The following is a 27,085-nucleotide window of genomic DNA, read 5'->3' on the forward strand; positions in this document are numbered from 1 at the left end:
TGCCCTCCAAAAGTATTGGAACACTTTGGAATTTCACAATTTGTTTATGCCATTTTAAATACAAGAAATACAAAAAAATAAAGAATAAAAATTTCTAAAATGATCTTCCTCAAACTCAAACTGAAAGCAAATCTCTAAAACTTGATAAAACCTGTAAATAATAATCACTTTATTGCCAGTTTTCTTTAGACAAGTCAGGGGATGGAAACATGAACATTTCCAAGTCACTGAATATGTCTTGGACTTTATTTACATCAATTATGAAGAAATACAAAAGTTTATTTGCCCAAAACATCAATCTAGGCTTTCATCTCAAATGTACTTTCTGTCAAATTGTCTTCTTTTTAAGAAAGTCCTCCTCTACACCACTTCGCCAAGAAGCTGGATTTTATATTTTTAACTAATTTATATCAAGTTGTAGAGGTTTGCTTTCAGTTTGAGTTAAGGAAGATAATTTTAGACAAAAAATGTATTTGAAATGGAATAAACAAATAAAAATGTGTGAAATACCAAGTGTTCCAATACTTTTGATGGCAACTGAGAAACAGTGAGGAGCAGCACCTTACATATACAGTGCAGCAGGTAAGAGAATATTTAGAGCAGAATCCTGCAAATGGTGATACAAACATCACATTCGGCACAAATAATCCATAGAAATGAACTCTTTTAAAAAAAAAACTGATTGTTGAGGGATTGTTTCAGTTATCTGCTGCACTAATAAGCCAACATGAACAAGATGCTGTCTTAGTTTAAAAATGTGTACATAAGGCCACTCGAATTAAAGGAGAAATGCTGCTTTTAACAACCTGGACCTCATTTCTAGCATAAAATATGGTCGTTTACTCACCAACATAAGTTTGGTGTGATTAGAAGTCCAGAGTTCAAATGACGTGTTCAGCAAACATTTTTCTTCTTCTACTAAGGTGGATTAGAACTTTTTGTGGTACACAGCACAAACTACTGGACAGGAGGAACCTAGCAGTCAATGTGACTCACTGATTTGAAAATGCAGGTCTTTCAACCAGACATGTGGTGCCGTGACATGTCAATCATCTGTGTTGAATCAGATTTCAGGAAAGTCCAGTGAAACCCCGGCCTCCGCTCTAGCTCCACCCATGCCAGGAAGTGTTTGACATTTGAACATTTCCTGTTTCACTGACTGATAAATTGGCACTTCCTCTTTGAGTGTGAGCTTGCCACTGACTTCCCGCGAGATTCCATGGGATCTCATCTGTCAATCCAGGAAGTATTTAAAATTTGAACATTTCCTGTTTTACCGTGGATTTGAAAATTGGCACTTCCTGTTTAGGATGCCCTGTACCATGAGTGAGCTTCGTGCCACTGCGCAACGCTTCGCTCATATTACTCTGGAACAAACAGGACAAACAGTGTTGTGAAAGACAATAAGCAGGACATTAAAGAACAAACTTCACTCTCCCCCAGAACGACATGAACAGGAAACAATCACGGCTCAAAGCAATTCCCATTGAACATAACAGAGAAACAACCTGAGCTTCTGGCATGTTTACATAAAACAAACACAATAACAATGTCTATAAATCCAGATAATATATTCACGAGACTTTTAGGCACAATATAAAAAGAGGTTTATGTTGCAATGTTAATGCTGTTGTCCGTGTGCAGCGGTTAAAGTGCAGCCTGATTTTGCGGGATTTGAAACCTCAATAGGGCGAATACCGCTGAAGGCAGCTCTGTTTTACATGTACTGTACATATATGTGTGTGTGTGTGTGTTTAAACATTTTTTTATTTTTCAAAACAGCATTTGGAACAGTCTGATCGTGCTCAAGAGACATTCGCCATGGTCAGGCACGTCAAATCATGCCACCATGTCCCGAATGTTCCACGGATGAACTGTATGTGCACTTCCACTGGATCCCGTTTGCGGTGCGTAAAGGAAATGTGCAATGTCTGTGGCACACATCCATCTTGTGAACTAGATGCAAACATTGCACAATCAAACTGAAAGCACTGTGTGTCACTGCAGTCAGTGCGTCTCAGAGCCATGGAGGAGTGCACACGTGAACGGGGTGTTATATCCATAATCAACATTATATGACAGATACATTGTCATCCCTTCCATGAGTTAGATAATGTTTGTGAAATATTATCATTATCATAGCTGTAACACCACAAGCAGATGAGCAGTGCTGCTGCCCCACAGTGAGTCAATGCATTTCAGAGGTTCGGCGCAGCTCAGTGCAGCTGAATGTAGTGTCACAGCTGTAATACACATATTATGACATGTACACCATTGAAATCTTTAGGAAGAATGATGTGCCAGCTGTATTGCCAAGCCATTACAATATAAATATAAAATAGAAAATGTCAGTTGGACCAGCTCCAGATGCAACTCACAGTACAGGGTGAACAACAGCCAGGCTGCAGCCTGTGAGTGCCATGAGATGGCTACATCAGCCAAGTGCCGACGGCACATGCCTTGTCCATCACAAAATATATATCCCATATGATAACGCCACCCAGCCGGACAACGGGACACCCCACTGGGTGTCAGGGCACGTAGCACGTGATTGCAAAGTCCAGACAGTACATCATGTGAAACATTAAGTGATTGTCAGGAGACACACATGAACCACAGTGTAGTTATGTCATGGAACTAATATCCTGGAGAGAGGAAAGGCGTGAGGCTGAATCATCTGATCGCTCCTCTGCGTGTACATGAGCTCATCTGATCGGTCTGCTTACATGCACGACAGTACGGTTATGATCCGAGGTCTACCGCGTGCTGGGTAATTGGGAGAGTCAGGAGTTTTCACGGTGGGCTGGTCCAACCTGGGGCCGTTGTGAGGGGGTGTTAATATATATGCATACGTATATGACCACCACTAACTGTTAGGCTACACAGCAAGACACTTGGGCTGCTGTATCTTAAAGAGAAGACATTAAGTGTTATAAATGTTTTATAATCATGAAAATTCACAAGAAAATAACTTAAGACTGCTTCTGCAACGCTGTTATCTTTTCCAAAGCCTAAGGTAGGGACATACCATTACACATTTAACACCCCTATGCATTCATTACAGTTAGTTCAGTCCAACCAAGCCCTGTGCGCTCAGATGGGACTTGCGCTACCCATAAGTGAAAAGATGAACAGAAAAAAGCCAGGTGGAGCTGAAAAAAGCTAGATTAAGAAAAGGAAAAGCTTTGGAGGAAGATGCTGCCAAGTGTGCAAAGCTCACAGATATTTTTTCAAGAAGACACAGCGAAGAGGGAAATGGTAAATAGGGCCTGTTGATGCCCGGATGTCAGCCGTATCAACATTTGTAGTCCAGTACTACCTCTTCCAGCTACTTACAGACTTCACTGACTTGGCTGGGCAGACACTGTACGATATTTTCAATCGTTGTACTCGGCTCCAGCTCAAACTGTGCGACAAAACCGCAGGGTTTAAAAGTTCAGAGCGCACGATTCATGTTCTCACACTGTACACCAGCCTTAGGTGGTGTACAGGTGAGTTAACAATACCGTTCTTGTTTTAACTAAAGCTGGGCTTACAGTGTGCGATTTTTGGCCCTTTTTCAGACGATTTTTCACTCGTGCGAGAATTTTTTGGATCGCGCCGAGTTTCATCTTAAACGTGCGTCCTGCATCGAGCTGCGTTTAACATCTCACGACCACCTCCCGATGGGGAATCATATGGTCGGATGAAAATCAAACCTGTTTGATATTTTGGTCGGCCGTCATGACTCGTGAGGGTTCTGCGCTGTTGAAGCAGCGCTACAAGTGTCTACGCGCTGATTACCTCGCGCACTGTGCGTGTGCAAACACCGGAGAGAGCAAACAGTGATCTCATGTAAAGTCTTGTGTTTTTTTTATTGCGTTCCCTCGCAATAACCTAATATATTAAAGTTCATGTCCGAGGTACCTGGTTTACATGATAGGAACGGCACATCTTGACATACACAGCAGAAGATAGCACTCCTCCTTGCTTGCCTTCCAACCAGACTTCGAGTGGCAATCAAACTGCACCCATATGCCATTCGACGTGCATTCTTATTATTCTTACTGCAATCTGACAGCTTTCTAGGTATTTATGTGTTCCAACCACGTTTGGACAGCAATCTTACGTATACACAGGGTTGTGCATGAATCAGTCGAGGCGGGATCCGCCCACATTCTAAGTGGTCATACGGCATTCGTACATGGCTGTCAGGATGTCTGTCCGTCCTGACTGTACCTCGAAGTTTGGCTTTTTTTCCCCATTCGGAGTGATTCGGTTTCACTCGCACTCATTCGTGCTAAGTGTGGTGAGGCCCTTAATAATGTTTATGGGTCAAAAACATTTGTAAGCCCTAAAATCCTGTGTATGTTACTGCTGGAGCTCAAAGTTTGGGTAGTTTCTGTTCATTATGATTTAAAGAGAGTGTAAACACAGTTGTTTCACAATAAATGGCTTCACCCAACCACTAACCATGAATGATAAAAATGTTTTTGTGTTATCATTCATGGGTAATTCTTTAACTACGGGCACTATTGCCCTTGTAAATGTAATTTCCACCACACCATTGCCTTACAATATAAAGCGCCTTGGGGCAACTGTTTGTTGTGATTTGGCGCTATATACATGTGCTCTGATGTCACTGTTTATCTCCATAGAAACTACCCAAACAATCTTTCATACAAACTGTTAAAGGGACATTACAGTGTTGTGGTGGAAATTACGGCAATAGTGTGGGACAACTACATTTTGTTTAAAAAAATCACAACAGTTGTATGACATTGAATACCCCAATTATGTTTTGATTATTTTACTGATATTTTATTCAGAGATATTTTAAAACATTAGAAAAAACGTTTCACCATTCATTTTTATCACTGAAGATCAAAAGTCTGGGTGTACAAGCACAAAACGGCAATATTTGCATATAATGATGCTGAAAAAGGTGAAAAAGTCATCATAGACTACTAGAACAAATTTCTTAACACACTTTCATTGTAAAGATAACTATAAAAGTGTGAAATTTCCCCTTTTTTCTGTTTTTCATACAATATGATCAAAGGATATAATAAGTGCCCGTAGTCTAAGAATCACCCTCATATTCTCTGAAAAATAGGCAAAAAAAAAAAAAAATTCTGCCAGGGTATGTAAACCTTTGAGCACTACTATATATAAAAGCACTTTCAATTTTACTACAATTACTATACAAATAAAGTTATCATTATGTTATCCTTAGTCTTATTATTAATACATAACTACCAAAAACTGCTGAAATTGTTATTACTGGTCAAAATATAAGATATTTTTCTTTCAAAGTTCATTTTGTGTGATTTCTGTGGAGGTTTTTCTGATGACACAATCCCAAAGGGAGAGTTTTCTTTTGCTATGAAAGAAACATTCACTCATTCAACACTTTTATTAGTTACACATCAATCACTCAGTACGTCTGCAGCGCTTGTTCCAGTTCCTCATTTGGAATCTTGATAATAAACTTTATTTTCACAGCACTTTCTGGTGCAGCTTATACATTTCAAAGTGCTTTTACAATTAAACATAAACATATCGACAAATAACAGTGAAATCAAAACATAAAAGACTGAACTACATGCAACAGTTAATTTAAAATCAACCGTTCGCAATTTATGACAGCCAACCCCCAAAAGTGAGTCAAAATAACAGAAAACAATAGCAAGTTAATGGACAATACACTGCAGAGTGTGCACGCAGACATAACTGCACTTACAGGTTTGTTTTTTGCAGGTTTTGATCATGAAACAGACATTTTATTAAGAAAAGGAAGAACAATGGGAAAATGGAGGGATGGGCACATTATGCGTTGCTTCTCACCTTCTCAGACCAGGGGATAGCTGGCAGCAGTAGCAATGCCACACTGATTGTGCTTGTTTCTTGACATCATGATGTATCCTTTTTCCCCCCAGTCTAGACCCCAGCTGGAGAAAAGTACAAATTATTGCAATCATTCAACTTTTGTAAATAGAACATCTTAAACCATGTGTCAAGAAAACATTTTGTTGTTGTTGTTTGTCCTGCAGTAAAGGCCCGGTCCCACTGGGGAGAGGATTAATTGCGCATGAATTGAGTACACAAATTACAAGCGTTCCTTGTCATCCGCAACAAAAATGGCCAAAAATGACAAATGTCCCAGTATGAATTACGAATGTATTAATAATGTGAATATATGATGAACAATTATGGATGTATAACGCATGTATTGAGGAAATGGATTGGACGCATTGCGATTATCAGGGCAGTATTACGGATGCAGATGCCGCGCACACGCAACACGTGTGCGGCATCTGCATTGCGATCGTAAAAGAAGTGCACTCGGGCCTTTTGGCATCACTATTCACACCAACACCACAGTCTTTGGAGCAATTGCTGGACTCGGACAAGTTGATCACAGACTTGATGTTCATGTTCTCATGTCAGGGTTAACTGTTCATGAGTTTGGGGAGCGGGAGATGGGAAGCCGCTCGAGTTGTGAGACGGTGTTTTTTTTTAGAGAGTCAGTGTGTTGCGGCTGTAACAGCAACTCTTCCCTTCCTCCTTCTGTGTTAAATAAGAGTTCTGAAAGAGAACCGAGGTCCACAGATCACTTCTCTGCAGCTGGGGATTTACAGTATGTTGTTGGATGGCAGCAGCTATTCCATCTGTGGGGATTCATACCTACATCTGTACGTTTCCACAGCTGGACTGGCACTGACTGGCAGGTATGTCGATTTCTGCCACATAGTGCTTGGGTTTACGTGACGTCTTTGTTATGCATTCGCAGAATGTCCACAAATCAGATGCAAAGCAGACGTAATACAAACGCTTTATCTGTGGCCAATCTGTATGCATTCGCTACAACTTATTTTAATCCATGATGTGGACAAGATAGGCATGCTATATATCCATTTTACACACTGTCCCAGTCCGCTGCCGAGCCACAAAACCCTGTCAGTTGCGGATATCAGCGGATAACGGCGGATATACAGCGCATAGATTGTGTATGTAAGGCGGATGTCATCCGCAGCCAAAATTTTGTACAGCTCAAAAATCCTGGCAACGGATACTTGCGGACGTGTGCGGATGTTGGCCGACTCATACAAGCATGTTTCATGGATATTGCGGATGTTTAGCGAATATGAACCAATTTTGTGCGCAATCCATACGCAAATCTTCCTAAACACTAGTGGGACCGGACCCTAAGAGGCCATTAAAAAGTGTCAGATTAACAGTGGCGGTTTCAGGGGTTTTTCCTTGGGGGGGGGTATTTGCAACTGGGGTTACATAATTTCTTATAAAAACATGAAAGAAAATGTCATGTGTCTATGACACATTCACTGGAACAAATTTATGTTTTAATTTACAATAAACTACTAACAGCTGGAGTTGCCTGCAGGGTTACAACAATGTACTGTTATTTTACTGTAACATACAGCAATTTATTACAGTAAAAAGATTACATTACTGCTGCACTGTTACATTACAGGAAGCAGGTGTGGTTGCCAGACTAATTCTGTTAAAAAATAATAATAACAGGAAACAGTGTAATTTCAATGTAATTTCATCTTTCTTATATTTTTCTCAGGATCAGAACAGGAGTTTCACATCCACACACTGATTTGTCTTTTCTATTGCAAATCCAGCTGTACAAGGAGAATAGGGCAAGGCTGGCACTGATCCAAGGATATCTTCTTTGGAAGTCAAGTGCACTAACTGTGTGCGCGCCACAGTGCACTCTGCTATCCACTGATTGCATTGGTCAACTTAAAGTGCATATCACTGGTAAATGAAATGTCAAATGAGATGGCTATTCTAAATAAATAAAGAATTATGAAAATATTGGTGTGGTGTTTTATTTTTGGTGCCATATGTCCTGAGAAATGAATCCATAAACATGGGGAATTTAGCTTGATTTGATGTGCTGCTGTTAAACGGTCTGATTTGATAGTCTGCAATAATGGTCGATTTCAGTGACGTCATCTTTGGAACCGCCCTCAGAGCCAGTGCGGTTGGTGTATTGAAACTGAGCAAGAAAAGAGAAATTTCTTACAGCTGAAATTAAGTGTTTTTCATGGGAATGCACAGTCAATATGTTGAAATGGTGAACAGGTTTGTTTAGGTAGGATGCAGCAGCAATACTCGTCATTAAGAAATTGAGGAGGAAAGCCGAAGCATTTTGTTTTGTTGTTTTTTAAGAGCCTCCCAGACAGACTTCAGATATTAAGATGGATAAACTGGATTATGTGTGGGAAATAGTTAAAAAAAAAGATCTAACGACAGATTTTATCCTTTCCATTCATGTGGCCAAGCGAAAGCATGTTACCTCCCCCAAAAGTGTGGAACCAGCCATGTTTGTGGTTTGTGCCACATCACACCATATTAAGTTAAACTGTGCTAAGCTACTGGGAGCTGGTGAGTCTTGCTGAGGAAGCTGCATCCGTGTTTATAAGTGTGACCACGGAGAGCTGTAGAGAAAGTGGCAGCGAGCGATAACGGAAATCGCTGTTGGACCTTAATGGGAGAACCGTGGCATAGACCAGCTCCAGCCCTTTATATTATCAGTGTAGGTGTTTACCTGCTGTGGACTGTTTGTTGTGGACGGACAAATGGCAGCGAAAAACACAGCAGGAGTAAAATCAGTGACGCCCCTTTGATGGTATGTATTTATGTATTTATTACTGCCTTGTGATTATTCAATCTTATTTAGATGTATTTTATGAGTTTTTTTCAGACACTATGGGTTACAAAGAGATAAATACAATAATATACAAGAATTTTACTTAAAAGCCAAATTAAAGCCATATCACATTTGTAGATAAAATGCAGCCCGGACTGACTGTGTGTACAGGTGTAACTCATGAAGTAAGCATGACGTGGACGTACAGTAACTGACAGGCAAAGTGACCTTCAGGCACCTAAAAGTCAGTTCCAAAGGTTACATATTGATGCTGGATCGTTATGGCTGTGAACCTGCATTTTTCAGATGCACTCTGGCTTATTTTACTTTTATCAACTGCAGGGCCGTATATAGGAATGTGAAAGGGGGGGTTCAAATCCTTGAATTGGGGGTCCAGTGGGCCACAGGGCCCCCGGTGGGGTCGAGGGGCAACGCCCTCGTGGGGGCTCAGGGGGGCGAAGCCAACGAAGCAGAAGCTTTTTGAGGATTTCGAGGGGTAAAAAGCTACATAAATTTCATTTGAAACCCAAAATGTATCATTTTAGGAAATACATTTTTATATACAAATAGTCCTTGCTTGGGACTGGATCAGTTGCCATAAGAACCACCCAGGAAGAACCAAGATAACATTAATGCAAACTTTATAGCTGTCTGTCGGTTGCGAATGACGCAACTGACAGGCGTGAAAAAACTCACGCATGCGCACGAAGGTTCAAGCTTGGCTGATGCAAGTGCACATAATTCAAATCCATATAGTTTTTGCAAAAAATAAAAAGGTCGGATAGTTTTCTAACAGACCTCGTATTTAGCGGTATTAATATTTGCGTTTACATTATGGATATGTACGTATATGTACGTTATGTATTAAAATAGCGGCATTTAATTTGGCAACCTTGTTTAACTCGCGAAATTCGCATAAAAAATCCCACACGAATATTTGCACCTTTACAGTATTTGCAACAGGAAGGAGAAGCTCCCTTTATTTCTCAGCTTATACATACAAACATGTTTTTACAAACCAGACAAGTGTAATTGTGTGTCTACATGGGTATTTACAAGTCTACTAATCTGTTTGATATCAGAGGAGGATAGGGACCAGGGAGCAAAAATTCTCAACCCCCATGGGAAAAGTTTATCTAGCAGTTTCCCCTTCCATCACTTAAGGGATTACTCTGGCAGAGGAAATTGAAACTTGAGGGTGTGTGATAATAGCTGTGTAACAGTTAGTGCTTGTTGCTTATTATCAATGAAAAGAAAATACATAACGTTGATATCCAGATCAGAAAAAATCAGCAGAAAGAAATCAGCAGAATTCTCGGGGGTTGAAAGAAATTATTGATAATCTGGTATTGAATTTTATAAAGATAGTGTTGACTGGAGTGAGATATGTTCTTTAAGTAATTTGCCAGTAGGGTACTGTAACTTGAAACAGAAACTTCACAAATAAAGCGCACAACAAATAGATATAATAATAGCCATTGGACATTTTGAGAAATCTTACAAGCAGAGCAATTTTTATGGGCCCTTCACACATAACACAAAGTTGAGCGAAAGAAGCAGGAACCCGCCGAAAAACAGTGAACAAAAAACGAAACGGGGAACCGCGAAACATTCCACCTGCTGTCGGGAGGGACACATGTTGGGACAGGCGTGAACATTACCGTGGCGATGGTTTCGTGCATGCTCGTGCGTGCGCACAAACTCAGTCCAAGCACCTGGAACGTGTGACACCACATTGTGCAGCTGCTGTGTGGGGGGGGGAACCACACACCAAAAAAACACTGCAATTTCTAGTATTTAATCCATCTTATCAAGTGGACAATACAAATATGATCCTTCTGTTCCTCTGTATATGACCCATGGTCATAGACATCCAGTCATGAAATGACCTGAATGAAGCAGTGCCTTTTTATCATGTCCACATCTGCTGGCACCGCATGTCCAGCCAGCGCCACATGTCCAGCGAGTGGTGTACCGAAGGACACAAAACTAACATAGCTGACATGGTGGACGTGGGATTTAGATTGCCACCTGAGTGTACACATGATCACACAGAGCTGTTCACATGGGATAGCCTGCCGATGTGCGCACTCACGCGGTCGCTCCTGCCCGTTGCAAAGGCGATATGTGTTTTTATGTATTTCCACGTGAGAACAGCATGTCCATGCACGCGCCTCACAGTGGAATGTTGTCAGGTTTTATACTTATACATATACTCTCCAGCTGTGACTTGAGAGTCCACAGAATTCTGGCATGGACACGCCCACCTTTTCAATCAGCTCACAGAACAAAGTGTCACTCTCTGTTCCTTTGATATGTGATTATATATTTTATGTATTTGTTATGTAATTATGTATGTAGTTATTGTCGTATGTATTTATTTATTTGTCGTGGCTCTGTTCTGTGTTTTTAATGAAACACGTCATGTGCACTGAGCTGCTGTCACTTCCAGCTGGCAGATGAATCACTGGCGGGTGATCAGCTGAGAGGTGCCGTGTGTCCACAGCATTGTGAGCAAAATGATCAGACATGAATGAGTTCACACCTTTCCCAATGTTGTATTTATTTTCCACTCTTTCTGACTGTCATGTGGAGTACAATTTACGTGGTGGAAGGTTCGTTAGCCTGGCTGGCCAGCTAATAACAAAGTACACACTGTGGCGTGCACGCTCAGACGTGGCTGGCCAGTCGCCATGTGATTTTTTCTGTATATAATTATCAGCATGTCATGAGAGCATGAGAGCCCACCCACACATGTGCATTGCATGGAGTGTTATTCATGTTGTTGATGGCAGAACATGTGTTCACCACCTGAGTTGCGAGTACACAGTGGTCATCTGTTCCAGTTGGACACTACAGTCATCCAGATGCATGCTGCGCACCTGACAATGTTGAATCGTGGGGTGGGGGGGAGCAACACCAGCTGCACGAATCGCCCCGCGTTTTCTAATTGCCAAGCAAGTGGTGTTGGATGTTCGTGGGTGGCACCTGGACTTTGGCAAACTCGGGCCGAGAGTGGGTTGAATGGCCATTCGTCCGGGGTTTATCAACATTTGGCTGCAGGTGTGAAGGCTGCCTCGCTTGCGCCATCCGGCTACAGTGAGACATGTCCGATGTTTTCGTTCAGCTCCTCAGCCGCGGCGCAGTATATGTCCGACCTGCGTTCAACATGCTGTGCGAATGCTGTGAACACGATCAGATGACAGTGCAACCTCTTTTTGCACACCATTCTAATGGGTTTCTGCCGCAAGCGGCACGAGAATGTAGAGTGCATGTGCCGTGCCTGAATGATTGTGGTGACTGCTGTATGAGGCGTTCGAAGCAGCTCCAGTTTGTCATGAGTGGCATATGATTCCTCCTTCATGCGCCAGTCGGCTTCAATCATGTTATGTGTTAAGGGGTCCTTAATAAGGGAACAGTTATTTTTCTTCATGCTTGCATACCAAAGCATATGGAATAATTATAAAAGCTACAACTTGCATTATGTGATTGGCAAGAACTTGCACAGTTAATTCCATGACAGTGCAGAAACATTATGGAAAGATGGCCCCTGTAAGTTTGGAAAGGGGGCGTGGCAAGAGGAAACTCCTTTCGATTTAAAGCGGCAGGAGCAGAAACAGATGGTTTCTTAAAGACCTACAAACATTTTTAGGAAGCATCACCTCCATGTGAGTGTTTTGTTTGCAAACATCTGTTTTTAAGGCACCTGTAGACTTGTATTAACTTATTGAAATGATATGTAATATTAACCATTTAGTACCTATAATTGTGACAAATGAAAATAGGCATACATCTGACTTGAAAATCACCTATAAATAAAAAATGGATGGAATAAAAGATGTTGATGTTCACCTGTTCTTGACCAGCCAGTAGTCATTTCCACTGTTGGAACCATATCCCACAGCCAGGACACCATGATCCAGATCTGAGCTGCTGCACTCTGGCTCATCATACACTCCTTGATGCACAAAAGCAGACTGTGTTGGTACTATCATCAAGTACTTGATTAGAATATTTCCTCAGCAGAATCAAATATAAAAGTCTTCACCTGACTTGTAGAGCTGGAAGGATATATGAGAAGCATCGATGGCCACAGACACGGGACCAATTGTGGCCACGGCCTCCTGCAGAGCATTTTCATCACCTGTTTTCACATCCACGTAGCCGGTACATTTGGCGCCAATGGTTGCAGGGTTGAATCGGCAGTGTCCATCCTAATGAATGGAATATTTATTTACTACTCACAAGAATTTAATCTCCAAACAAACTGGCACAAGCACTATATGCACCTTGGATAACACCACATTCTCAAAGTTCCACCAAAATTCTGTACAGGAATGAAATTATCAGACTATAAGCAAATTTTAGGCCTGACATAGCTCATTTAGTACTTCTGTGATATATGACAGGTGGACAGAGGGTGTGACAAGCTGCAGCTCTTTCCCATTTAAAGTGACAGGTGCAGAAACAGGCCGTTGGGTTGCTTTAAGGATGTACCACCACAGTGACAATGAAGTGGCCACAAATCTTAAAATGTGTTTTTAAAACTCCTGATGACTTACCTTAGCTTGCTTAAAATCTGTTAACAATTGTTTCAAAAATCTTTTTTGGAGTGGGGCACATTATAACAACATGATGGCAACAAACATTCATTGCACAGAGGACCATCTTTTTTGCACTCTTTAAAACCATTTAAAATACTGACTACCACCACCTTGAGGGAATTCGAGTAATGTTTTCTTATATGTGCATTCTAAAGAATGCAAAAGATTTCTTTTAACCAAGAGAATAAATTATATGTAAATTAACTGAGCTATGTGCACGAAACAGCCCAATTTATGAAGCATGAATATTCATATTCTGTACTTCCCATGCATCAGGTCCTGCCCACTGACTTTGTTGATCTTCTTGATCATTTACATACTGGGTTGTGATTGGCTGGTTCAAATGTGTGATTTTGCAAATGGTGCTTTCCTGGTAAAGATTTCACCAACTTACGTACAAACAAACCTGCCTGAACAAACATAAAAAATTAAATTTAATTAAAATTAAATATTGGGGTTTTTTTTTTGGGGGGGGGGGGGGGGTAACATCTTTAAGGTATTTAATTTGACTACAAACCCACTGTTTTGAGACCACAAGAAAGAGAATTTCTATTTTAATCAGACTGTATCAGTGACTGCATTTCAACATTCCAATTTAAATTGAAACGTCTGCATTTGCACTTGTAAATTTCTGACAACACAAACATTGCAAAATACACAAGCTGTGTTTTTGTTTTGAAATGTGATTCAGTTTGGCAGTTATTTAACCAAATTTGCACAAATTATTATGTCCAAGTTAATTTGAGCTGCACGCGCGCTGCAGTTTCAAAATGGTTACTAGTAGCATTTCTACTCTTAGCGACAACCTTTACAAAAATAATTTACAAACGAAAAATAAATAAAGATGAAAAATACTTTTATTATTATTATTATTATTATTATTATTATCATTACTGTTGTTATTATCATCATTATTATTATTAAATGGACAATGCACACACACACACCCCCCCCCCCACTCTTGAATTTAGAAATTCTGCCTACACCCATGCTTAGGATTGATACTATGACATACATTCAGAGTACGATTGGGATGAAAATCATTAGTCAACTAGTCGGGTACCATTAGTCATCAACTAGTCGGTGACTGAATCTGACATTGAATGAATAATTATGAATCTTCATGGTGAAACTCAAATGTGACATTTCTATTAACAAATATAAGCACAAACTCACAAACACAAAAAAAACAGCATAAACAAGAAGACAATACCTTCATTCGCACACACACACACACACACACACACACACGTGTGTGCGTTCACACGCTTTCTTCATTGAGTTAAGGGAGTGGTGGCAGCTCCAGCAGGTCTATTATTTTAAGGGTTAAATGAGCTCAATAAAGGGCTTTCGACTAGTCTATTAATAAAAAATAGTCGACTAGTCAGATGTTAGCTAGTCTAACTATTATGACTCGTCATTCCATCCCTAATTCCAAGTGAAGAATGTTGTTTTTCCTAAGCTGCATTCTGCCTACCTTGGCCTCATAAGGGTAGGAGTCCTCAGTGTCGATCCCTCCGTTGGCTTTGATGTAGTCAAAGGTCTGGTCCATCAGGCCTCCCATGCAGCCCATGTTACCAAAGCTTCTGGAGCAGTCCACCAGCTGCTGCTCACTCAGGGACACCAGCGTGCCGGTCTTCCTGAAGTTCTGCCCCTCCAGTGACCCAGCCTTGAAGATGGAAGAGATGTCAGATGTAAACATTTGTGTGTTTGTAGCTCTGCATATGAATAGAGGAAAGTTGAACATACAGCACTGAATGCCCAGCAGGAGCCACACTGCTTCTGATCTTTGACAGGGGTAACGTAGCCCTTGTCCCTCCAGTCAACAGTTTGGGGCAGTTCATGAAGTGCAACTGAATGGAGGAAGCTGGAGCCGTGTCGTGGCAGAGAACTGTTGAAGGAGCCCAGGCAACCCAGAGAAATCAGGTGTCGGTACTCGTGGTTTTCCTAGTTAGAGTGCAAAGTCTAGTCTTAGTAATTTATCTTCACAACATAACTGCTTTCTTTTTTGTTGTTGTTGTTTTTGTTTTGTTTTGTTTTGTTTTTTGTTTTTTAGTTGTGCATACCAAGTCAGCAAACACAGTCATGCCGAGGCGGTAGGACTTGGTCCCCTGATCGGCCATGATGTTGTGCATCAGCACCACTTTGCGATTTTGAAGCCAGATCCCCCTGCGGTGTGCCTCCTCTGACGGCGAGCTGTAGGTCTTTCCTTTGAATCAAAACAGAAAAATTAAAGAATCAATAACAACCACTTCAATTCTACCAATAAATAAGGCAGGTCCATGAATATTTGACCATTTTCCCCTCCATGTTCCCCCTGTAAGCGATAATGTGGAAATGCAATATTTATGTGAAACATCTTAAATTAAAGATTAAAATCTACATTACAGCACATCTTGATTGTTTCATTTTAACTCCATTCTGATGGTGCGCAGAGGTAAAATTAGTAAAAGTGCACCACTGTCCCAATACTTATGAACCTGGCCCCAGCTGTACAACATGATGGCCATAGCAGAACCCCGTTACAGACAACAGGTCTCATTCACAATGTGTATGCACAAAACCTGTGCTTAAACCGCACATATTCACATTTGTTCCACAAATCTGGGAGTTGTCATAGAAGATATTGGAACACATCCATTAACTAAATGTACAGTATATGAATCCTCTACTCAGCGTTTTAACAGCTTTATTAAAAATGTAATTCTATAACTGAATATAATTACCAGAAAATTAACTAATGAAATTCACTAATGCATTGACTAAATGTATTAACTATGAAACTGACTCCCTTTAATCCTCATCATTTAATGTCATAATTAAAATCTTTACCCAAATCAGTTGAGTTTGTTTGAGAAAATTCATATTGCAACATAAGAGTTTTGGCTTTCGTTAAATAGGTTATTGGCCTGTAATTGATTGATGACTTCATACAGTTTGTAGTGCATTTACATTCCACATCTGAGGATGATTTTAATTTTATTTTTAATTGTGAACATATTAAAGGGCACGCTGGGTATATGAAATTATATAGTATAAATTAAAGTAGAAATTATATATAATTTTCATTTAAATAATGTTCTGATTGAATTGTACTTGCTAATTCGAGTAGAGAAGGACTTGCAAATATCATCTGAACAATTATGAAATAAATGACCTCTGGGTACGGGTTCTTGGTTCCTGAATAAATCTCACTTAATGATGATTGCTGTCAGCCTCTGTTTCATCCTCCTGTTTTTTTGAGGACCACAGTGTAATTAAGCACCTGTTTTGTTTTGTGTTATCCTCAACAACAGTAAGATATATATGTTTGTATATGTACTTTTATTTCCTAAAAATAAAGCAAATTAAATTTCTATTCTAGTCTGCAAGTACAGCGCATCCGGAAAGTATTCACAGCGCTTCACTTTTTCCAAATTTTGTTATGGAGTAAATTCATTTTTTTCGACTCACTTCTACTCACAACACCCCATAATGACAACATGAAAAAAAAATTGGAATTTTTTTTTTTTTTTGCAAGTTTATTAAAAATAAAAAACTAACAAATCACATGACGGTATAGGTATTCACACCCTTAATTCAATAGTTTGTTGATGCACCTGTGGCAGCAAATACAACCGCAAGTCTTCTTGAATATGATGCCACATGCTTGGTGCACCTATCTTTGGGCAGTTTTGTCCATTCCTCTTTGCAGCTCCACCAGGTTGAATGGGGAGCATCGGCGCACAGCCATTTTCAGATCTCTCCAGAAATGTTCAATCAGATTCAGGTCTGGGCTCTGGTTGGACCACTCAAGGACATTCACAGAGTTGTCCTGAAGTCACTCCTTTGATATCTTGATTGTGTGCTTAGGGTCATTGTCCTACTGAAAGATGAACCATCACCCCAGTCTGATGTCAAGAGCGCTCTGAAACAGGTTTTCATCCAGGATGTCTCTGTACATTGCTGCATTCATCTTTCCCTCAATACTGACTAGTCTCCCAGTTCTTGCTGCTGAAAAACATCCCCACAGTGTGATGCTGCCACCACCATGCTTCATGTTTGGTTTCCTCCAAACATGATGCTTGCATTCACGCCAAAGGGTTCAATCTTTATCTCATCAGACCAGAGAATTTTGTTTTTCATGGTCTGAGAGTCCTTCAAGTGCCTTTTGGCAAACTTACGGTGGGCTGCCATGTGCCTTTTACTAAGAAGTGGCTTCTGTCTGGCCACTCTACCATACAGGCCTGGTGGATTGCTGCAGAGATGGTTGTAAATCTGGAAGGTTCTCCTCTCTCCCAGAGGGATGATGGAGCGTTGACAGAGTGACCATCGGGTTCTTGGTCACCTCCCTTACTAAGGTTCTTCTAGGAAGAGTCCTGGTGGATCCAAACATCTTCCATTTATTGATGATGGAGGCCACTGTTCTCATTAGGGCCTTCACAGCAGCAAAAATGTTTCTGTACCCTTCCCCAGATTTGTTCCTCACAACAATCCTGTCTCTGAGGTCTACAGACAATTCCTTTGACTTCATGCTTGGTTTGTGCTCTGACATGCACTGTCAACTGTGGGACCTTATATGTAGACAGGTGTGTGAGTTTCTAAATCATGTCTAATCAATTGAATTCACCCCAGGTGGATTCTGATTAAGCTGTAGAAACATCTCAAGGATGATCAGTGGAAACAGGATGCACCTGAGCTCAATTTTGAGCTTCAAGTCAAAGGCTGTGAATACTTATGTACATATGATTTATTAGTTTTTTTTATATATATAAATTAGCAAAAATAAAAAAAAAATAAAAATAGCTTTTTTCACATTGTCATTATGGGGTTTTGTGGGTATAATTTTGAGAAAAAATTAATTTCATCCATTTTGGAATAAGGTTGTAACATAACAAAATGTGGAAAAAGTGAAGCACTATGAATATTTTCCAGATGCACTATAGTTTTGTTTTGTTTTTTTGCAGTCATTTTGATGTCAAAAAACATTTGTTTTTGTTCTGGAGTGATTTTGCAAACATATTAGTGAATGAGGCCCAATATTCTCATAATACATTCTCTCACCAAACTCAAGTTTCCAAGCGTGGAACTCCAGGTCTTCTAGAGACATGCTGGCACAGTTGGCCACAGCCAGAAGAGTGACAGCAACCAGCAGCAGCTTCATGCTGAGTGACAGACAAGCACAAATGAATACAACTTCACCGTGACTCGCAGGAAATTCCCAGAGTTGTACCTGACCACATCATTAACATATCTCCTCATGACACTAAAGATCATGTGCGCTGCCATCACTGGGTCAGGAATTTTTTCCTCACTTTGTTTCAGCTGCTTAGTGAAACATGCACCAAAATTTGCACACATACTCCTAAGACATTACTCTTTTGAAAAAAACAATTGGCCACTTGAATTTTCAATATGCAGCCAGGTAGGGGGTCAATTGAAGAATAACACAGGGGTCAAAATTAAAAGATACTTCAATCATACTGAAAACTATACCACATTATTTGTGTGATCACAAAGATTACAAAAAGGCATAGTTTGGCTCATTTGTGTTGCAGTCTGTGTTTTGATTGCCTTCCTGATTATTTGGAGTCTCATGAAAATTGAGTAAGGTATGTCTTCTATAATATATTTCAGTTCTAAGGTAGAACTATGCTAGTGTATACTAAGGTATATCTAAATATCTAAAAAAGGAAGAGTAGAATAGAAGAGTAGAATAGAGTAGAGTAGAGCCACTTAGGTGCCTGGTCTTGAGAACCAGGGAAAAGCTTTTTTATCCCATGGGAACTCTCCCTACCCACCCAAGCAACTCAAAAAAATGGACATATCATAATAATATTTCATAAGACATATCATAAGAAAATAGAGATCATGTATATAAGTATTTGAATAATAAGGGTAATAAACAATATATACAAGAAATATGGTGTGTGTGTATATATATATATATATATATATATATATATACTATTACAGGAGTTAGCTTCTAAAACCTAAATATTACTATAGGAGAAGATTGTAGTATATGTATACCTAGTTTGTAGACTAGTAGTAAAATTAAATTATAGCTATCTTATTGTTATTATATTATAGAAACAGAAGCTATGATGTAATATGTATTGGTATCTATCTAAAGTAAACCCTGCTAGCTTACTATAGGAAGATAAAATACAGCATTTATATGCTATCAAATGGAAACCTCAAACTAGGTGCTTTATGTTGATGTCTATTAAAGAACCCATAAAATGAAGAATCATTAAAGAGCTACCCCATGTAAAATAAAATTGTAAATAACAAAAATAAGCTAACTATAGTTAGAAGAGCTACCGTTAAATTAGCTGTTAAAAAGCCATGTCAGTTTTGCCAGGGTTGCACTTACTCTTGAGTTCCTCAGTGTTTTTTGCATTGTGTTACCTGCTGTGTCTTTTGGTGATATGTCTTCGTTTATGTTTCAGTGTTATGTTTTATTTCCACTTACTGTCTGATGTCTGTCTGTTTTAGTTTTTCATTCTTCTTGTGTACTTTGAGTTGTCACATGTCTTTGTTGTTCTGTTCTCATTGACTATTGCACCTGCTGTCAATTAGTTCAGTTTGTTTATAAGACACGCACCTTTTTCACTGTTCAGTGGCCAGGTGTTTGATGAAGTGATACGTCATCTCATGTGTTCTCTTGTTACACTGGTCTCACCCATTTTTGCTTCCTCTAAGTATCTTGTGTTTTACCTCCATTGTTTGTTTATCCATGATTTTGTGTTTACCTCGAACATCCCGTTAGATTACCGCCCTGTATTTTTGTTGGACTATTTATTTTGCTTTCACTTCCCTGCTCCTGGTTATTTAGATTATGTGCACCCTTTTGGATTATTAAATCACGGTGGTTTTGCAACACAAATTTGTGTCCTTGCTGCCTGCATATTGGGGTTCCATTTGACTCCGACTCTGCTCAGATCATAACAAAATGCAATGGACGTCGTCCTTGTTTGACCTTTACTTTGCAGACCAAGCATTCAACACAGCCAAAAACAATTCCATTTATTAATCCTATTAGCTCAACCATTAATTTGCACTACTTTTTACCAAATTGGAGAAGTTTTAACTTTTGACCCCTGCACAAACTTAAATTGACTTTTGTCACCATTCTTGCTGTTTTTACTCCATAACTCCAAAACATTCAGTCATAGATAGTCCAAACTGCACCTTTTAGGAATACGTATGATCAGACAAGTAATGTGGTATAGTGTTCAATATGATTTAAGCATCTTTTAATTCTTAAACTCACTCCTACCTGGCTGCCTATTGAAAATTCAAGTGCCAGTCATTTTTTTTCCAAAAGAGTAATGTCTAAGAAGTATTTGGGCCAAATTTGGTGCTTGTTTCACCATTTGAAAGATTCCCCTGTAAATATTCTATTATCTGCTGCGTTAGCAGTTTCTCCTGCATGGAAAAGTTTTTAGTCTTTCTTGTCTGTCATAATTGCAAGGCACCTGCAGGAAGCTCATATGTTGTGTGTGTGTGTATATATATATATATATATATATATATATATATATATATATATATATATATATATATATATATATATATATATATATGTGTGTGTGTGTGTGTGTGTATACAAGCACATGTGTACTCACCTGGGTATTTGTCACTGCAGGTGAGTTGAAGGTGACAGCGGGATCATGCCTGGGGATCACTCTTATACTGCTGAAGGCAGTTCTGTTTTACGTGTAGTCAGGTGGCTGTCAGCTTCTTGTAAAAACCAGAAAGGGAACATGTCAATCATTGAATGATTCAGTCATGAGACGTCTGCATTACACGGTTTTGCTTGCATTGCTGAAATTGGAAAAAACATGTTCTGAACTCAGCAGTGCAATGAATCACAAGGTGGAAATATTGAAGACACTGTCAGAAAATCAGAATTTAAGAGAAGCAACAAAAACATAAAGTTGGCTGTTCATCTCAGTCAGACACTTTGTTGTTCAAATAAATTCTGTTTCGTGCTCACTGCAATGCCTTTGTGTGAGAAACTCCTGCAAAGATTTTTTCAGTGGCAAACCAAACATTTTAGCAGGTTAATTTGTTAGCAGTTTATCAGTTGAGTGTTATCACAGCTAACTTTTAACTTTTCAGTTACCTGTACCCACCACAGATTTTTTTTTCCCTCCTCAGTCTCTGATTTTTGCTTTCAGAGATTTCCAGAAAAAGATTTTCATGCCAACAAAATGACATATGCACATTTGTTCCCGCCCAGGCACCCACCTGTTTTACCTTCACCTTCTCCCACTAAATAATATGACATTGGAATTAAGGCTGGTGGCATCTAAGAAATACAGGAAGCATTTTAAGTGATATGCACATATAAAATTAGGATGAGGAAATTTAATAACATTTTTTTAAATTTTATTTCATTTTACATTGAAAATGTACAATGTCATCTTCAAATTATACTCCACCATCATCAGCAGGAGTATTTCAAGTCAGGTTGTGAGACCTAATTGCATGACTTTCTGTGAACATACAATTTCTTTCTTTCTTTCTTTCTTTTTATTGTTGTTGTTATGCCTCAAACTGATTAGGATGATTACTTTTTATTATATGCCAATCAACGAGTTTTTGACATGTTGTGTTAGCACCAGTTAATAATAATCATGGATTCATGCACACCAGTGCACACTTGCTTCAAAAAATTTTCAGTTATGATTCATGATCGTTGCCATTTGCAGTTGTTCAAGTTGTTTACAGTTGCTCTTCCTTTCTGTCTCCACATCAACACACACACACACACACACACACACACACACACACACACACACACACACACACACACACACACACACACACACACACACACACACATCCTGTTGTGGGTTTTCCTGTAAGTTGTTTGTTCTGAAAATGTTACCTTTCCATCATTACCAGGAACATGACAGCAAACATATACTGTACATGCCAGGAAATTGAATTTTGTATTTCTGAGAAATGCCAAAGTTTTAATGTTTTTAATTCATGAAAATTATTTCAATTTCTAGGGAATTTGTGGGATCCTCAAGACATCACAGGACATCAGAGCCAGCCTATACACAGGAGGTTCAAGGTTCAAAAGGTTTATTGTCATATGTACAGTAAGAAAAGTATTTCCCTGCGCAATGAAATTCTCTTCTTTGCTGCTCTCACCGGGTGTCTATAATAATAGTCAAAATAGGCATTAAAAAAAAAAAAAAAAAAAAAAAGCATTAAGCATTAAAAAGTAAAGTAACAATAAAGGTGCAGTTACAGTATGAAGTGAAATGAAATAATGTGCAAATAGCAAGATTCAAGTATTAACAGTTAACAGTAAAGTAACAGTAAGGTGCAGTAACAGTGTGAAGTGACCCCAGGGGGTCTGCTCAGTCCTTAGCAGCATTCAGCAGTCTGATGGCAGTGGGGTAGAAAGAGTTTTTGAAGCGGGTGGTTTTGCATTTTACACTCCTGAACCTCCGTCCTGAAGGCAGCAGTGTGAACAGTCCGTATTGGGGATGTGTAGGGTCTTTTATGATGGCGGCAGCTCTATTGTGGACTCTCCGATGGTAGATGCTCTGCAGAGATGGTAGTGGCGTCCTCGTGATCTTTGATGCGGTCTTCACTACTTTCTGCAGGCGTTTGCGGTCATTCACCGTTGAGCTGCCATACCACGCAGTAATCGCGGTGGTGAGAATGGACTCAATGATGCAGCTGTAGAAGTTGCTGAGAATCTTGGGTGTCATGCCAAATTTCCTCAGCCTCCTCAGGACGTACAGCCGCTGCTGAGCCTTCTTTACCACCTGTGTGGTGTTAAGTGTCCAAGTGAGGTCACTACTGATGTGGACCCCCAGATATTTAAAGCTGCTCACTCTCTCCACCTTGCGGCCTTGGATAGACAGTGGCTGATGAGGTTTCCTCTCCCTCCTCATGTCCACTATCATTTCCTTGGTTTTATCTGTGTTCAGGGTGAGGTTGTTGACTCCACACCATGTCACCAGGCCTTCCACCTCCCTCCTGTAAGCTGCTTCGTCTCCGCCGGTGATGCGTCCAATCACAGCAGTGTCGTCAGCAAACTTTATGATGGTGTTGTCGGGGTGAGAGGCGGCACAGTCGTAGGTGAAGAGGGTGTAGAGAATAGGGCTGAGGACGCAGCCCTGCGGGGTACCGATGTTGGTGGTGATGCTGGCTGAGGTCTTATTCCCAATCTTGACAGACTGTAGTCTGCCAGTCAGAAAGTCCAGAAGCCAGTCACAGAGGGTGGAGTGGAGTCCAAGGGCAGACAATTTGTAGGTGAGTTTGTGAGGGATGACCGTGTTGAAAGCAGAGCTGTAGTCAATGAAAAGTACTCTGATGTAAGAGTCTTTATTTTCCAGGTGGGAGAGGGAGGCGTGCAGGGCGGCGGCAATGGCATCCGAAGTTGACCTGTTGTGCCTGTAAGCGTACTGCAGGGGGTCTGTGATGTCCGGTATGCAGCCCTGAATGTATGACAGTACCACTCTCTCGAAACACTTCATAATGATTGGAGTGAGTGCCACTGGCCTATAGTCATTCAGGCAAGATGGGGGGTTCTTCTTGGGGAGGGGGATGATGGTGGTGGTCTTGTAGCAGGTGGGAACAGTGCATTGACTGAGGGAAAGGTTGAAGATGGAGGTAAGAACGTCAGTCAGCTCGTTGGCACACGCTCTGAGGGCACGACCAGGTATGTTATCCGGGCCAACAGCTTTCCGGAGCCGAATACTCCTCAGTGCTCTGTGTACCTGGGCTGGTGTGATAACGAGAGGGGAGGAGGGAGGTTGGGCAGCCGAAGTGTGTGTATGATCTATGGATGTGGTACAGGTGGAGGTGGAGCTCTCAAAGCGTGAGTAGAACACATTGAGGTCTTCCAGGAGGCTGTCTGAAGAGCTGATGGTGGTGGTCCTGGAGCCGGTTCTGAAGTCTGAGATGTGGTTCAGACCTTGCCACATCCTCCTGGGGTCAGCATTGGAGTAGAAGTTCTCTGTCTTCTCTCTATGCTGCCTCTTGGCCGCTCTTATGGCCTTCTTCAGTCTATATTGTGCGGCTTTGCGCTCAGCCTCGTTGCCAGATTTAAATGCAGCAGTGCGAGCACGCAGTAAGCGCAGTACCTCGGTATTAATCCAGGGCTTCTGGTTGGGGAACTTCTTGACTTGTATGGTGGGTATGATGTTCTCAACACAGGTGCTGATATACCCAGATACATACTCAGCATATTCTACTACGCTAACAGAAGAATCCTCCTGGATGGCCGCGGTTCTAAACACATCCCAGTCTGTTTTAGCAAATCAGTCCTGCAAAGTGCTCTCAACCTCTGGTGACCATAGCTGCACCTGTCTGGTGACAGGATTCGATTGTTTAAGTCTCTGTCTGTAAGCTGGGTACAGGAACAAAGAGATGTGGTCAGAGCTGCCAAATGAGGGGCGTGGTGCTGCCCTCAGAGCGCCACGGATATTACTGTATGCGTAATAGGAGTAAGTGCTGTAAGTGGGAGCAACATATCTGATTTTTTCTCAGTGAAAACTAGCGTTCCTCAGGGATGTTCTGGCTTCTATACTGTTCACTGCTTGCATGAACTGGGTGGTGGAAATTATTGCGGAACTTCTTTAAGGGTACCTTTTTTGATTGTAAGAGGTTTACTGACTTTACAGATGATGCGGTGATCTTTGCAGAATCAATAGATACCTGAATTAAAGTCCTTGAGAAGCAAAGTGAGGAATCAGCCTGCCTGTGATTGGTGATTGTCTTGAATCAAGATCATGTTCCAGGCATTCAAGGACTGACATCAGACACATCTTTCTCTGTGTGAAAGTGTTGAACTTGTGGAGACATTCACTGACCTGGAGAGTGACATCCATGCCTCTGGGTCCTCAGCCTTTGATATTAAGTGATGTCTGGGAAGATTTTATGGAGACTGGAAGACACTGGATAGAGGTGTTTGGTGACACCGACACCGTGCAGGAGAACGAAGGTCCAAGTCTGGACCTTCAAGCAAGACTGGTGTTGCCTGTCTTGCTGTATGGCTGTGAGATTTGGAAGCTAACCAGTGACCAAAAGGACAACTGGATGTTTTTGGTAATAGGTCTTGTCGCAGGATCGTTGGGTATTGCTAGAATGGCTTTGTGTCAAAAGAGCGGTGAGGTACGGACACTGTAGCTTCATTTTCATTGTGAGAGAGCATCAGCTTTGACATTTTGGCCATATGGTGTGTTTCTCTGTGTATGATACAGCACACAGGTGCCCGAGGCCAAGAGGATGCCCACGTTTCACCTGGCTATGGACGATAGGTGGTTATTTTAGAGATGTGGGACTGGAGCAGTTGTCTGCCTGTGTGGTTCCTATCCAAGGCCAAAGGCAGCTCCATGGTTTTGTGGATGCGGCGACGGATAGCACAAGTAAAGGCTGCATGTACAGACTGCCCACTGTAATCAAAACAATTACCCTTCTGACAAGGCAGAAATGGAAGACTGCTGTACCAGACTGAACAGGCATGGTCAAAATAACAATGTATCAGTGCAAACACGAACAGCTTTTTAGTTTTAAGCTCAAATTCCCAATATTTCTGCAGAGAATTTAAGTTTATAAGAGATTTTTGTAAACAATCTTGAAGCAATAGCATAACCAGATAAAGACTGATTGAGAGTCACTTCTAAATATGTGATCACTGCTTTTGATACATCATTTCCACCAGACTTAACATCAACAACATTTAATGATGTGTAGCCATCTATTTGAAGCAAACAAGATGGTGTCTGTTTTACCTAAATATAATGATTACCTATTCTAAGTTAACTACTCATTCACAGATTCAAGTTCTACACTCACAGCCTTTTCTATCTCTGATACGTCATTTTCCGTCACCAACAAAGCTGAGTCACCTGCATACAGAAGTAGCTTGTGCATCACTGCCACCTTCAAATCATTTATATATATCAGAAATTGAAGACGCCCTAGAATGGAACTCTGAGATGCACCACACAATATACTCTGAGAACTGGATAATGTACCGTCTGTGTCTACAAGCTGTGTCCAACCTGGAAGATATGATTGGTTGGATTGTTGTCCTCCTGTTTTCACTCTCACCTGGTTCTGGTTCCTTGATGGAACTGTTTTTCAAGAAAATTAATTGTGCTGAATCATGCACAACAAAGCAAACAGTAAAATGAAAATAAATAAATGCGCACTAAAAAGAAGAGAAAAACTAAAGAATTAAAAAATTTCTCTCAATTAATTATTAATTGAATTAATTATTAATTGAATTATTAATGAAAAACTGAGTCAGTTTTTCTTTTCTTTCATTGATGCTGTGCCCCTCCTCCTCCACCCCTCCTCCTCTGCTCTCTCTCTCTCTCTCTCTCACACACACACATGTCCGTTGTTTTTCAAACTCTGAACTTTTTGGAAACACAAAGCCTTTCAACTGTAAAATAAACTACATTTCTGAATGTATCTTCACATACAGACACAGAAAGACCTCTGGATTGTAGGCAGGGCTGGACTGGGGAAATTTTTCAGGCAGGGCATTTTTAACCAAGACAGGCCACCACCAGGTATCGAAGGGGAAAAAAATTAAGCCTGCTGTGACAGTGTGTTTTTTTGGTCCCTTAACCAATCAATGTGCACCAGGAGACACATACATTTTAACACTATAAGAAGCATTATGAAAAGGTCTCCCAAAATACAGTTATCATAGGCTTATCAAAAGTACGATGTATTGACAGTAGGTCACATTACTTTTTAGACATAATAAGTCATCATTTCATTCAGACTTGTTACTTAAATTTAGAAACAGAAATTATATAAAAACATTTGTTATAGAAATACT

At 40.4% G+C, this 27,085-nt stretch overlaps 1 protein-coding gene across 1 annotated transcript; it reads right to left on the reverse strand.

The window, feature by feature from the left end:
- Positions 1-5,381: 5,381 nt before the first annotated feature.
- On the reverse strand, positions 5,382-20,915 carry ctsl.1 (cathepsin L.1). Its single transcript, XM_034159666.1, has 8 exons — positions 20,883-20,915; positions 18,313-18,413; positions 15,336-15,478; positions 15,019-15,216; positions 14,747-14,938; positions 12,714-12,879; positions 12,518-12,623; positions 5,382-5,930 (listed from the first exon to the last, which is right to left on the reverse strand). The coding sequence occupies exons 2-8, from the start codon at positions 18,410-18,412 to the stop codon at positions 5,831-5,833; spliced, it is 1,005 nt and encodes a 334-aa protein (XP_034015557.1). The 5' UTR covers position 18,413; positions 20,883-20,915; the 3' UTR covers positions 5,382-5,830.
- Between the last annotated feature and the right edge of the window lie 6,170 nt (positions 20,916-27,085).

Source organism: Thalassophryne amazonica, chromosome 19, assembly GCF_902500255.1.
Source record: "Thalassophryne amazonica chromosome 19, fThaAma1.1, whole genome shotgun sequence".
NCBI lineage: Eukaryota > Metazoa > Chordata > Actinopteri > Batrachoidiformes > Batrachoididae > Thalassophryne > Thalassophryne amazonica.

What these genes read in the sequence shown, in the direction of transcription:
- ctsl.1 (XM_034159666.1), bottom strand. Translation starts at nt 18,412, where the DNA reads ATGAAGCTGCTGCTGGTTGCTGTCACTCTTCTGGCTGTGGCCAACTGT. An exon ending in CCTGCTGGGCATTCAGTGCT is followed by an intron (nt 14,939 to 15,018) that starts GTATGTTCAACT and finishes TCCATCTTCAAG; the next exon opens with GCTGGGTCACTGGAGGGGCA. An exon ending in CCTACCCTTATGAGGCCAAG is followed by an intron (nt 12,880 to 14,746) that starts GTAGGCAGAATG and finishes TCCATTCATTAG; the next exon opens with GATGGACACTGCCGATTCAA.